The sequence below is a fragment of the Pristiophorus japonicus genome, chromosome 3 (genome assembly GCF_044704955.1).
Source record: "Pristiophorus japonicus isolate sPriJap1 chromosome 3, sPriJap1.hap1, whole genome shotgun sequence".
Classification (NCBI taxonomy): domain Eukaryota; kingdom Metazoa; phylum Chordata; class Chondrichthyes; family Pristiophoridae; genus Pristiophorus; species Pristiophorus japonicus.
Window position 1 is genome coordinate 86935054 of NC_091979.1, and position 13819 is coordinate 86948872.

The following is a 13819-nucleotide window of genomic DNA, read 5'->3' on the forward strand; positions in this document are numbered from 1 at the left end:
GATTCCCCTAGTAGTAAGGACTTCATCTAACTCCTTTTTGAATATATTTAGTGAATTGGCCTCAACAACTTTCTGTGGTAGAGAATTCCACAGGTTCACCACTCTCTGGGTGAAGAAATTCCTCCTCATCTCGGTCCTAAATGGCTTCCCCCTTATCCTTAGACTGTGTCCCCTGGCTCTGGACTTCCCCAACATTGGGAACATTCTTCCTGCATCTAACCTGTCTAACCCCGTCAGAATTTTAAACGTTTCTATGAGGTCCCCTCTCATTCTTCTGAACTCCAGTGAATACAAGCCCAGTTGATCCAGTCTTTCTTGATAGGTCAGTCCCGCCATCCCGGGAATCAGTCTGGTGAACCTTCGCTGCACTCCCTCAATAGCAAGAATGTCCTTCCTCAGGTTAGGAGACCAAAACTGTACACAATACTCCAGGTGTGGCCTCACCAAGGCCCTGTACAATTGTAGCAACACCTCCCTGCCCTTGTACTCAAATCCCCTTGCTATGAAGGCCAACATGCCATTTGCTTTCTTAACCGCCTGCTGTACCTGCATGCCAACCTTCAATGACTGATGTACCATGACACCCAGGTCTCTTTGCACCTCCCCTTTTCCTAATCTGTCACCATTCAGATAATAGTCTGTCTCTCTGTTTTTACAACCAAAGTGGATAACCTCACATTTATCCACATTATACTTCATCTGCCATGCATTTGCCCACTCACCTAACCTATCCAAGTCGCTCTGCAGCCTCATAGAATCCTCCTTGCAGCTCACACTGCCACCCAACTTAGTGTCATCTGCAAATTTGGAGATACTACATTTAATCCCCTCGTCTAAATCATTAATGTACAGTGTAAACAGCTGGGGCCCCAGCACAGAACCTTGCGGTACCCCACTAGTCACTGCCTGCCATTCTGAAAAGTCCTCATTTACTCCTACTCTTTGCTTCCTGTCTGACAACCAGTTCTCAATCCATGTCAGCACACTACCCCCAATCCCATGTGCTTTAACTTTGCACATTAATCTCTTGTGTGGGACCTTGTCGAAAGCCTTCTGAAAGTCCAAATATACCACATCAACTGGTTCTCCCTTGTCCACTCTACTGGAAACATCCTCAAAAAATTCCAGAAGATTTGTCAAGCATGATTTCCCTTTCACAAATCCATGCTGACTTGGACCTATCATATTACCTCTTTCCAAATGCACTGCTATGACATCCTTAATAATTGATTCCATCATTTTACCCACTACCGATGTCAGTCTGTAATTCCATGTTTTCTCTCTCCCTCCTTTTTTAAAAAGTGAGGTTACATTGGCTACCCTCCACTCCATAGGAACTGATCCAGAGTCAATGGAATGTTGGAAAATGACTGTCAATGCATCCACTATTTCCAAGGCCACCTCCTTAAGTACTCCAACCCCCTTGCAATAAAGACGAGCATACCATTTGCCTTCCTAATTGCTTGTTGTATCTGCATGCTAACTTTCTGTGATTCATGTGCAAGGACACCCAAATCCCTCTGAATACCAACATTTACTCGTCTCTTAATTTTAAAAAATTATTCTGCTTTTCCTACCAAAGTGGATAATTTCACATTTCCCTACATTATACTCCATCTGTCACCTTATTGCTCAATCACTTAACCGGTCTATATCCCTTTGCAGCCTCTTTGCATTCTCCTTACAACTTACTTTCCCACCTACCTTTGTATCATCAGCAAACTCGGATATATTACACTCGGTCCCCTCATCTAAGTCATTGATACCATGATGTTCATAGAAAACAGATTTGAAACCTGATGTACAGACAGAGAGATAGATGGATCTATGGTGAATGGTTGGATCTCTGTAAAATCTTAAATAGAACTCGCATCTTATCGTGTCCCTTTTGTAAAAGAATAGCTCAGAATGCTTTACAATGAGTAGAGGAGAATGTCAAGCAGGAGGTGGAAAACATTAAGTGAGGAACCTGAAAGTACAATCAACAAGATTTTTAAGAGACTGTTGAAGGAATGGTGAGAGGTAGAAAAGCAGAGGAAGTTTGGGAGAGTTTCAAAGAACAAGGGGGTAATTTTAACTTCAGTCATTGGTGGAAAATGGCGATAATAAATTGGCAGCCCATTTAAAGACGTTCCCAATTTTCATTTCCATTGAAAGATGAAGAGTAACAGAGACACAAGGCAGGTAAACAGAGAGCGAGTAATAGGCATAGGAGGAGAGTAGCAGACAGAGAAAAGGAAACAGCAATATGAAAGTATAAAGAAAAGGCTTTTGAGTAATGAAGATTGGGGGCTCAATTTTCCCCCAGCCCGATTTCTGGCGTACTTGCCCGAGTTGCACCGCTTCATTACGTCAGTAGATGCGCCAGGGAAAAATCTTCTTAGTTTCCCCGATGTTTGGCCTCTACTCTGCAGCCACGCAGCGTGACCAATCGCTTCGGGGGGTGGAGCCTGCAGACTGCGCTGGAAAAACGTGCCGGGCCTTCTGCGCATGCGCGGGTCAAAAGTAACTTTTCTGATGTCTCTGAAATGGCCGCGCATGCGCAGTAGCGCTCCAAGTTGGCAATCGGCCATTTTTAAAGAACAGCTTGTGTGTGTGTGTGCCAGAAGGAGTGCTGTGTTTAGAAAAACCCCAGCTGAATATAGAAGCAATGCTGTGTGTGTCTCAGAGCATTGAAAAAGTGCTGTGTGTGTCTGAGAACAGCTGCAGCAGTATAGCAATCCAGTGGCAAGGGGGACAGCATGTACAGCAGACACCTCAAGTTGCTGGAGAAATATCACCAGCGATGTCTCCGCAAGATCCTACAAATCCCCTGGGAGGACAGGTGCACCAACATCAGCGGCCTCATCCAGGCTAACATCCCCAGCATTGAAGCACTGACCACAATCAGCTCCGTTGGGCAGGCCACTTAGTTCACGCCAGACACGAGACTCCCAAAGCAAGTGCTCTACTCGGAGCTTCTTCACGGCAAACGAACCAAAGGTGGACAGCGGAAACGCTACTAGGACACTCTCAAAGCTTCCCTGATAAAGTGTGACAGCCCCACTGACACCTGGGAGTCCCTGGCCCAAGACCGCCCTAGGTAGAGGAAGTGCATCTGAGAGGGCGCTGGGCACCTCGAGTCTCAACGGCGAGAGCATGCAGAAATCAAGCGCAGGCAGCGGAAAGAGCGTGCAGCAAACCAGTCTCACCCACCCCTTCCCTCAACCATTATCTGTCCCACCTGTGACAGAGTCTGTGGCTCTTGTATTGGACTGTTCAGCCACCAAGGAACTCATTTCAGCAGTGGAAGCAAGTCTTCCTCGATTCCGAGTGACTGCCTATGATGATGATGATGGCAATACAGCAATGCAGCAACGCGAACCAAAAACAAAGAATTTCTTGGTGGAAGAAGTGGAGGCACTAGTTACTGTGATTGAGAACAGACGGCAGGAACTGGATACCAGCAGAGGTCACAAAAAAGTGCCACCAAAAGAAATGAAGAAACGCTGGAACCAAGTTACAGAAGATTACTACGCAGTGGTGAACACCAAGAGATCTGAAAGCCAATGTAAAAAGAAATGGCAGGACCTTGGTCAAGTAGTTAGTGTAAGTAATGTTTTCATTTATTCAATGCAATTGTAAATGTGCCCAGCTGTATATGTCCCACCCAGCAGAAAGCCACCCTCTCTAAAAAGTTACATTTTCATCTTTGCAGAGGAAATTGACCCACAACAAAAGGGAAAGAACTCGAACAAGAGGAGGTCTGCCAAATCTGCACCCACTGACATCCTTGGGAGAGAGGGTCGCTGCTTTGATGGGTCCTGCCTGGAGAAAAACAATCAGTACTGCACAAGCTGGGCCCCACAATCAAGGGAAAGGGTAAGTCCTGAAAATTAATCGTGGCCCTTCAAATCAACCTGCTGCCTGGCCTGCTATGCCACCCATCCTGCCCCCTCCTCTGCTGCTAACCATTTGATTGTTGTGTTATATTTTGCAGAACTTGAGGCCAATCCTGGAGATGTAGAAGAAGATTTAGACGAGACTGAAGAGGAGAACATTTTCCAATCCAATCCTCTAGACCAACATGGGGGTGAGGGGGAGGGGATGGAGATGGATGAAGGTCACACTGTTGTACTGAATCTTGAGGAGGTAGCAGGCATGGAGTTGACAGTCCCTTCCGTGACTAGTGGTTTGAGCGCCAGTGGGACATTCCATGGTTTCCCACCTTCCGAGTTTGCGGGTCCCAGTAATTGGGTTGCAGCAAGTCACACCCAGGGCCCCATCGTCCCAGGCTGCGGATCCCAGTGGGATGCAGCAAGTCACACCCAGGGCCCCATCATCCCAGGCTGCAAATCCCAGTGGGATGCAGTAAGTCACACCCAGGGCCCCATCGGCCCAGGCTGCGGATTCCAGTGGGATGCAGCAAGTCACACCCAGGGCCCCATCGGCCCAGGCTGTGGATCCCAGTGGGATGCAATGAGGCACATCCAAGTCCCCACCGTCTGAGGCTGCGGGTCCCAGTAGGATGCAGCGAGGCAGACCCAGGGTGAAAGGAAGGAGAACTCGACCCCGCTCTCCTGAGATGCAGGATGTAACAGATGTGGTTCAGATGATATCATTGAGTGTGGAGAGCATTGACCTTACCCGATTACTCCTGGACACCATCAGTGGGGTGAGGGATGAGGCAATGGGACTATCAAGAGAAGTAACAGCAATGACACGGGAAATGGGAACGATGTCTGGGATCATCAGTGAGGGAATAGTGTCAATGAGGGAGAGAATGTCAGAGGTAGTGCAAAGCATGGCAGTGGCCATGAGAGAGGGCATGTCAGAGGTAGTGCAAAGCACGACACTGGCAATGAGTGAGGGAATGTCAGGGGTAGTACAAGCCATCAGGGAGGGAATGCTTCAGTTCGCTAAGACACTGTCAGGGTGCATGAGGGACGGCACGTGTGAGTTAGCTGCTGCAATGAGGGAATAGGCCCAGACCATGCGCCCCGTGACAGAATCAACTGCCACTCCCACTGCAATCCCCACACCAGTCTCTGAAAGGGCCCCAGTCGGGCCCTCCACATTACCACCTGACCCCAGCACCCCCCCCCACCCCGCCACTGCCCATCAAGAAGTGTGCATTACCAGGGATGGTAGAAGGAATAAGCTTGGTACCAAACCCAAAATCACTGCAGCACGGCCTGCGGGCAGGGGTGATGGCGAGTCCAAGACCAAGTGCAGCAGGCGGTGTTAGACTAAGGGGGATGAGAGATGGGTGCAGCCTTTCTTTGCTGCTGCTGTTGTTGTTGATGTTGTTATTGTTGTAACTGTTCTCAAATTAAAAGTTTATTGTAAGTTATGTAAATTTACAAGTTTATAAGTGATCTTCAAGTTTTTAAGTGATCTTAAAGAGTCATATTAAAGTAAAGTTTGATACATGAATAATTTTATTACAGTAAAGTTAAGTACATTGTAAACTTTTGAATAAAATATAATTTATATTAAAGCTGAATCATGTTCCATGAACACAACGTTACGGAACAGCTCCAAAAAATAAACATGTCCATGTGGAATAGGTGCCGCTGAGCCCTCAGGCATCAGTAAAGCGTTCACGGATGAGCTGCTGGCGCAAGGCTCGAGCAATCGTTAAAGGAGCACGATGGCCAGCCCTCCTCGTCCGTCATGCTCTGGCCTGAGGCACGTGTATGGTTTCCTCATCCTCGTCATCATCCTCCTCCTCCTCCTCCTCGTCACCTGCATCTTCTACATCATTATCATCAGCCACTCTCACCGCAGGTGGGTCTTCCACTACCAGCTGCTGCTGCCTCATGATGGCTAAGTTATGCAGCATGAGCACACAACAGTTAACTGACTGACAATCTCATGGGAGTATGGCAAGGAGCCTCCAGACTGGTCCAGGCATTGAAACGCTGTTTCAAGATGCCAATGGTCCTCTCAATGATGCTATGCGTCGCAATGTGAGACATGTTGTATTCATGGTCAGCCTCCGTCCGGGTTCCCTCTGGGTTATGTGTAGGGGCGTCATGAGCCAGGTGGTGAGGCCGTACCCTTTGTCTCCCAGTAGCCAACCCTGCCCTTCTGCCTGCTGCTGAAACATGTCATGTGTAATGCTGTCGCGTACGATGAACGCATCATGGGTGCTGCCAGGATATCTTGCATCGACTGACATGTTGCGATGCATGTCGTCACACACGAGTTGCACATTAATGGAGTGGATGCCTTTTCTATTCCTAAACATCTCGGAATCTTCCAAAGGTGCTCGCAAGGCAATGTGAGTACAATCAATACAGCCCTGTATCTTTGGGAAGCCAGCAAACCTTGCCAACCCCACAGCCCTGTCACGGATTGCTTGGGCGGTCATTGAAAACTTGATGAAGTAATTTCTCCACGCATACAATGTAGCCGTGACCTGGTGAATGGAGACATGTATTGCATGTTGAGAGATGGCACACACATCTCCAGTTGTAGCTTGAAAGATCCGGAGGCATAGAATGAAAGTGCAGCTGTAACCTTCACCTCAACTGACAAAGCAGTCCACCTGCCGCTTCTCGGCTGTAGGTCTGGTCTCAGCAACTCAGAGATCTCACGGACAACTGCTCTGCGGAAACGCAGCCTTTTGACACAGTGTGCATCACTCAGGTGCAGGTACGAACACCTGTCTCAAAATTGCCGAGGTGCATAAGGACTCCTGCCCAGCAGCTTATGGGCTCTGATGTTCCTGATGTGATGAGTTCTAATCAATTGTCTCCTATGTAGCACAATGATGCAGAACGCTAGCACAAGGTATGGCATTGTCAGTATTGCCCCCATACTTAAAAGTTAAACTTTCAAAGCAGCTCAAAACAGCAGGAAAGCAGGCAGCACAGGTTCGCAGTTCTCTCTCTCTCTCCCCACAAGGTCTGTATGGATGGACCACACCCAAAGGTCTTTTGTCCTCTCCTCTCTCCCTCCTCACCCCCTTTTGTGACCTCTCTCTCCCTCTCCCCCGCCCCCCCACCCGCCTTGAGTCTTGTGACCCCTCTCTCTCCCCAGTCCCTGAGTGAGGTGCCTTCCTGGTCCACTGTGGTGAGTACCCCCCCACCCCACCGAGCCTCTCTAGTGCCTTCCTGCTGCTCGCTGTGTGGTCCCCGCCTTATGCCGATCAGTTCGCTTGCTCCCTCACCCCCACCCATCCCCCCAGCTCCGATTGAGTGCCGGGCCAGGTCCTCTTCGCTTCCCGCCCCTACCCCAAGCCGAATGGCCTCCGATGTACTTACCTGCGCCGATTTCTTTAACACTCTTGAGTGGCCACAAACGCTGGTCTAAGTAGAAATTGAGTAACTATTAGCTGGCCAAAGTTGCCTAAATGGGCAGAATTGGCATAGGTAGCTGGTAACGACCCCTTTTGAGCAAAAAAAAACTTACCTAAAAAAAACGTAACTAAGTCAGTTATGCTGGTGCAAATTGATTGGGGAAACTGGGGATTTTTAAGTTAGGCCAGAAAAAGCAGCCGACTCAAAAGAAACGGAGCAAATACTGGGGAAAATTGAGCCCATAGAAACACATTTACAGAAGAGGAGAGAGTAACAGAGATATGGGGAGGGAAAGGGTTCACAGTGCAGCTCTTCCATGGGGCACCCAAACCCTTTAGTGCGACAGTGCATTCCAGGCACTTCTAAAGTCAAGCCACAAGGGTGTAGTCTTTCCAAACCCAAATGTTTACTGTCCAGAAAGTAAAAGGTGCTCCACAAGCAGCACTGGCAGAACAAGCTCAACCTCAGCCTTGCCTGCCTGGCAAATCCAAATCCTCAACAGATAACTGCAAGAAGTCAATGAGAAACAAACAATGTCAGCACCGTACAACTAACATGTACAAAGCACTAAGATCCAAATTCCAAACTTCCCATTTACAATGACCAAAAAGATCCATTAGCAATTATAACTAGTTGCATGTAATTTTACATAAACAGTTGATAATCGTGTCTATCTTATCATATGTAGATAGATGTCAAGAGAAAAAGACAAATCAAGAAAAAGAGCAGATAAAAGTTACACAACTGTCAGTATTACTGTTAAAATGGTTGCAGAGTATGTCATTCATTTGAGAATCTAATCAAACACTCACTTTCTTTGCGCTATAAAATGGGTCCAGGTCTTCCATTGGCTCAGAAGCCATCCCTGGAGGTAGGTCACCATAAATAAATGGTAGTGATTTGCCAGCTTCCAAGTCACGATGCGGCTTTGGGCCATTTTCATCATCATCAGCACGATGGTCCTTGGGTCTCTTGGCTTTTTCCTCTGCAATGCATCTCTCAATAGCTGCAAGAGATTCTCGGGTAAAAAGACGGAGGCTGTCTGGTCCTGGCGGTGCAAGCAGTGGATGCGCCATCTTTTCATCGTGCACCTTGGAGATTAACTTCTAGCCTCTTGCATAAGAAGGTGCTACATCAAAATAAATATATAGAAATGTCATTAAAAAAGTTATTATTTTGAAATGCATTTCAAATTAAACCTATTTACAAAATGCCTACCATTGCACAGAATAAAGTAACCTCCCTAGAAAAATTTGCAAATAGAATGTTTCAAGAAATAATTCCCTCAAACAATTCAAGTTTATTTTTTTTAATCATGACTTGGTTTTCACTTGTACTTAGAATTTCAATCTTATAGTTTGATGGTAAATTACTATTGCTGATTAGAACGAATTAAGGTACTTTTCTGCTACTTTCAACAGCATCTACATTGTCCAGAATTCCCTCAGGCAGTAGCACATATCCAGAGGACCTGGCCTTGATATTAACGGGCATGCGAGGAAGATGTGAGGGAGCGGGGGAGCCCAGAGAACACCCACAGGGCCAGGGACATGGAGGCACTGCCGATCTTAATGGCAGGGCCTCATTTAAATTAGCTGCAGCAGACTCCCGCCTGAACCAACAGCCTAGCCAGTGGACAAGGATTTGTAGCAATAGGCCATAGCCAAGGACCCATTGCATGCACCACAGCTGTTCGTGGGGCATATGGCCACGATGGAGATTCTTGTCGTATTCGGGAGAGGGAGTTCTGGCTGTGATTGGAGGGTGGCCTGGCCACAATCAAGGAGGAGGGGGAGGGGAAGGTGGCGGTCTGGCCGTGATCAGGGGGATAGCCCGGTGCAAGGGAGATCCAAAGCTTCAGTTAAGGCTCAGAAGACAAACATGCCTCTCCTGGCCCACAAGCAAACCTGAAAAATATATTTAAAACTTACTCTCTGGGCCTCTCTAGGCATAGAATCCGGCTCGCCAACAGATGAGAAACACTGTCCCCTGCTCAGGCCTCACTTGAAATTGCCGATTGGCTTCTGATTACATCATCAGACCTGGTCTGCATATTAAAAGTAGGACCCCACCTTCCTGGATGTGTCCCGCTCGTCTGCTCAAAAGAATAGGTTATCATCGAGACACCGTGAGAAGGAAGCTGGATCGGAAGGGGCAACTGACTCACCCACCCTGTTCCCACCAGATGGGAGCAGATAAAACCAGGGCCAAAGTTTTAAATAGGCAACCTACTTGTGGTTCATACTAGTATAAATAAAAAGCATGCTTGGAAAATACGTTACTTTTTCCCCTTTCCCCATTCTGTTCTTTTCCATTATTAAGAAAATCTATTGTTTTTAACATTGATTCCTCAATCCACTTTTTTAGATATAATAATAACTTTTATTTATATCGCGCCTTTAATGTAGTCAAACGTCCCAAGGCGCTTCACGAAAGTGTTACAAGACAAACAGATAAATTTGACACCGAGCCACAGAAGAAGAAATTAAGGCAGGTGACCAAAAATTTGCTTAAGGAGCATCTTAAAGGAGGAAAGCAAGGTAGAGAGCTGTAGAGGTTTAGGGAGGGAGTTCCAGACCCTCGGGCCCAGGCAGCTGAAGGCACGGCCACCAATGGTTGAGCAGTTATAATGAGGGATGTTCAAGAGGCCAGAATTTGAGGAGCGTAGACATCTTGTGGGATTGTGAGGCTGAAAAGGATTACAGAGATAGGGAGGGAAAAGTCCATGGAGTGATTTGTAAACAAGGATGAGAATTTTGAAATCGAGGCATTTAACTGGGAGCCAATGTAGGTCAGAAAGCTCAGGGGTGATGGGTGATCTTGACTTAGTGCGGGTTAATACACGGGCTGCTGAATTTTGGATGACTTCAAGTTTACGTAGTATGGAATGTGAAAGGCCGGCCAGGAGTGAGATGGAGTATCAAGTCTAGAGATAACAAAGGCATGAATGAGGGTTTCAGCAGCAGAAGAGCTGAGGAAGGGGCAGAGGTGGGCAATGTTACGGAGGTGGAAAAAGGCAGTTTTAGTTATGCCATAGATATGTGGCTGGAAGCTCATTTCAGGGTCAAATATGACACCTAGGTTGCGAACAGTCTTGTTCACCCTCAGATTGATGCTAGGGAGAGGGATGGAGTCAGTGGTTAGGGAACGCAGTTTGTGGCTTCAGCCTTCCCAATATTTAATTGGAGAAAATTTCTGATCATCCGGTACTGGATGTCGGACAAGCAATCTGACAATTTAAATACCAAGCAGGGGTCGACAGAAGTGGTGGAGAGGTAGAGCTGGGTGTTGTCTGCATACATGTGGAAACTGACTTCTGTCCTCCCTCTCCTCTCTCTCTCGCCCTCCCTCTCCTCTCTGTCCCCCTCCCTCCTTCTCCTCTCTGTCCCCGCCCCCCTCCTTCTCCTCTCTCTTCCCCCTCCTCTCTCTCTCGCCCCCAACCTCTCCTCTCTGTCTCCTGGGGCAGCATATAGATGAGAAATAAGAGACAGATCCTTAGGGGACACCAGGGGTAATGATGGGGGAGTGGGAAGAGAAGCCATTGCAGGAGATTCTCTAGCTACGGTTAGGTAGGTAAGAATGGAACCAGGCAAGTGCAGTACCACTAAGCTGGACATTGGTAGAGGGGTGTTGGAGGAGGATGGAGTGGTCAACTGTGTCATAGGCTGCAGACGGGTCCAGAAGCAAGAGGAGGGATAACTTACCTTTGTCACAGTCACAAAGGATGTAATTTGTGACTTTGATGAGAGCAGTTTCTGTATTGTGGCAGGGGCGAAACCCAGATTGAAAGGATTCAAACATTGAATTCATGGAAAGATGATCACGGATTTGGGAGGCAACAACATGTCCCAATACTTTGGACAGCAAAGGGAGGTTGGAGATGGGGCGATAGCTAACAAACAAAGTGGGGTAAAGGGTTGGTTTTTTGAGGAGTGGGGTGATGACAGCAGATTTGAAGGAGAGGGGAACAGTACCTGAGGACAGAGAACCGTTAACAATGTTGGCTAACATGGGAGCCAAAAAAGGAAGTTGGGTGGTCAGTAGTTTAATGGGAATTGGGTCAAGAGAGCAGGAAGTGGGTCTCATGGACAAGATGAGTTTGGAGAGATTAAGAGGGGAGATCAAAGAGAAACTAGAGAACAATATGAATTTAGGGCTCGGGCAGGTGGGAGCCTCAGATGAAGTTTGACCCTGTGGGCAAGGTGAAGGAAGGGAACTCGCAGAGGCAGCTGATCAGATGGTCTCAATCTCTGATACAACGAAGTCCATGAGCTCCTCACACCTGTTGTTGGAGGTGTGGTGGAGACAGGGGAGAGGGGTTTAAGGAGACAGTTAGCAGAACAAAATAGTAGCGTGGGGTTATTTTTGAAATCCAGAATGATCCTGGAACAGTGAGCAGTTTTTGAAGACAAGAGTAAGAACCGATAGTGTTTTATGTTTTTGAGCCAGATCTGGCAGTGAATGGCTAAACCAGTTGTCCGCCACATCCGTTCAAGTCTGCGCCCTTTTGACTTGAGGGAGCGAAGATGAGGGCTGTACCAGAGGGAACGGTAAGGGTGGGAGAGAGTAATCATTTTAATTGGGACTAGGGCATCAAAGGTGGTAGTGAGGCTGTGGTTGAGCAGATCGGTGGCTGAAGAAATGTCATTGTTAAAAGAGGGCCACCGGTTGGACAGTTTAGAGTTGATAAGTGCAGTTGTAATAGAGTTTGGAAAGAGTTTTTTCCAGGGACGGATGCAGAAGGAAGTAGGTTTGGATTGGGGAAGGGGAATATGGGTCAATAGTGATACAAGGAAATGGTCAAAGATGGCTTTATTTTTAATTGATACGATTGGAATAGAAAGGCCACGAGAGATTGCAAGGTCAATAGATTGCAAGAAGGTTTATTATTCTGATTATGGCCCCTGAAATTGAAGGGATATCTTTTAGGTGAGTTTGCTTACAGAGGAACATCAAATATATAGGTATGGATAAATGAATACATTTATTCACAACATTTAAGCCATGTGTACAAAAAATCCATTATCCAAATCAAACATTCTTCAAGCCTATAAGGAGGTATAATATTGCTACAAACAATCTGTAACAATATTTTTTGTTCACTACGACCTCATTAGATTATTTTCTGCTTGGTGTCACTATATTTCTGATAGCTTTGAACAAAAAACACAACCTAGTCAAACCAGTCTGTGGTACTTAACAAACCACATGGCTGACCAACAGAGCAATTAGACAGATCATAATCTCAGGATTTAAATATCTCTCGTCTGTGCATTACACGATTAGATCAATATCACTGCGCAATCTAGATAGCGAATCAGTGATGTAAAACATAAGTGGATGATTCTGGAACAAACTAGAGGATTAGCATGTATATTGTTTATTCAAATTGTTGTTGATACTGATTGCTCATCTTCAGATAAGTACTGGAGCTCATTTTTTTTCTCTGAAGGATATCACCAGATGGCACTGAGGAGAAAGATTAGTGCTGATGACAGCCACCTTTATTATTTCTCTGTCCATAATTCTCCTCCTCCTCTGTTCACATTCATTTTCAGGACTAGGATGGACTGGGACTGAATACCTCACTATGCTTTTAGGTGTTAATATCAGTGAAATATTATTAGCAACTCATAAGATAGTAACAGAGTTCTCAAATCAACCAATCTTTTGTTTTTATTATCACCTGGCACATCAGACGATACCATAGTATGGTCTAACCTGTTGGCATTACCAGATCAATTACTCTGAAATTGTGGGGGAAAAATTGCCAAGCATGCCGTTTGGAAGCGGTAACCTTCTGGGGTCGGGACATTTATCACCCAGCCCAGAAGTTCCACCCCCGGCCTGAAATTCAGCCCTTCTGTCCCTCCACGGAGGTGGAGCGTTATCCGAGGCTGTCCGCATCCGTGGAGGGGCGCTCCCAGGGCGGTAGAGCGGCGCTGCTCCGGAACTCAACTCCCCGCCGGCAATGTCAGCACTACGCGGATGCTCTGAAAGAGTCGGCTGATGGAAAAATATGGCATCCCATGGCGCAAACGGCTTACCCAGCGGCGCATGTGCATCAGCTTCCGCTGACATCAGCTGGCACCATCCTCTCCCACCGCGGGGCGGTAAGGGGTCAGTGAGCACAGCGATGATGTCATCGCCGCACTTGCACCAGCCCACAGTGCAAATCATGGGGTGCGGTGCGAACGGAACAACGCCCCCAAACCTCTAGGGCAATTTCCCTGGAGGCGTTTTTGACCTTTTCCCCTTGGCAATAACCTCATCTGCGCCCCATTAGCAGCCCTCGGAGGTGCTAATGAGGCTATAAAAAAAGGGCAATTTCGCACCGTGTTTTTGGAGTGTATTGGAGAGCTTTTATTTCAATGTTAGAAGCCTCAAATGACCATCTTAGTTATCCAATAAAATTGTGCTGCGTGGTTACAAAAACTAGAGGAAGGTTAACAGAACTATTCAATCGATCACCGAGTAAATCATTTCAGTGAAATTTCACACTGACAAATGAAAGTGCATATCAAATCTTTTAG

At 46.8% G+C, this 13819-nt stretch overlaps 1 protein-coding gene across 11 annotated transcripts in view; it reads right to left on the reverse strand.

Annotated features, from left to right (window-relative positions):
• The window catches only part of scn1laa (sodium channel, voltage-gated, type I-like, alpha), a 229341-nt gene extending 220978 nt beyond the window's left edge, over positions 1 to 8363 (reverse strand). For all 11 annotated transcript variants that reach the window (XM_070875524.1, XM_070875520.1, XM_070875525.1 and 8 more), the window contains exon 1: positions 8099 to 8363. In XM_070875524.1, the coding sequence (XP_070731625.1) occupies positions 8099 to 8362 (264 nt within the window). In that variant the 5' untranslated portion in view covers position 8363. The remainder of the gene's footprint in view (positions 1 to 8098) is intronic.
• Positions 8364 to 13819: the final 5456 nt, after the last annotated feature.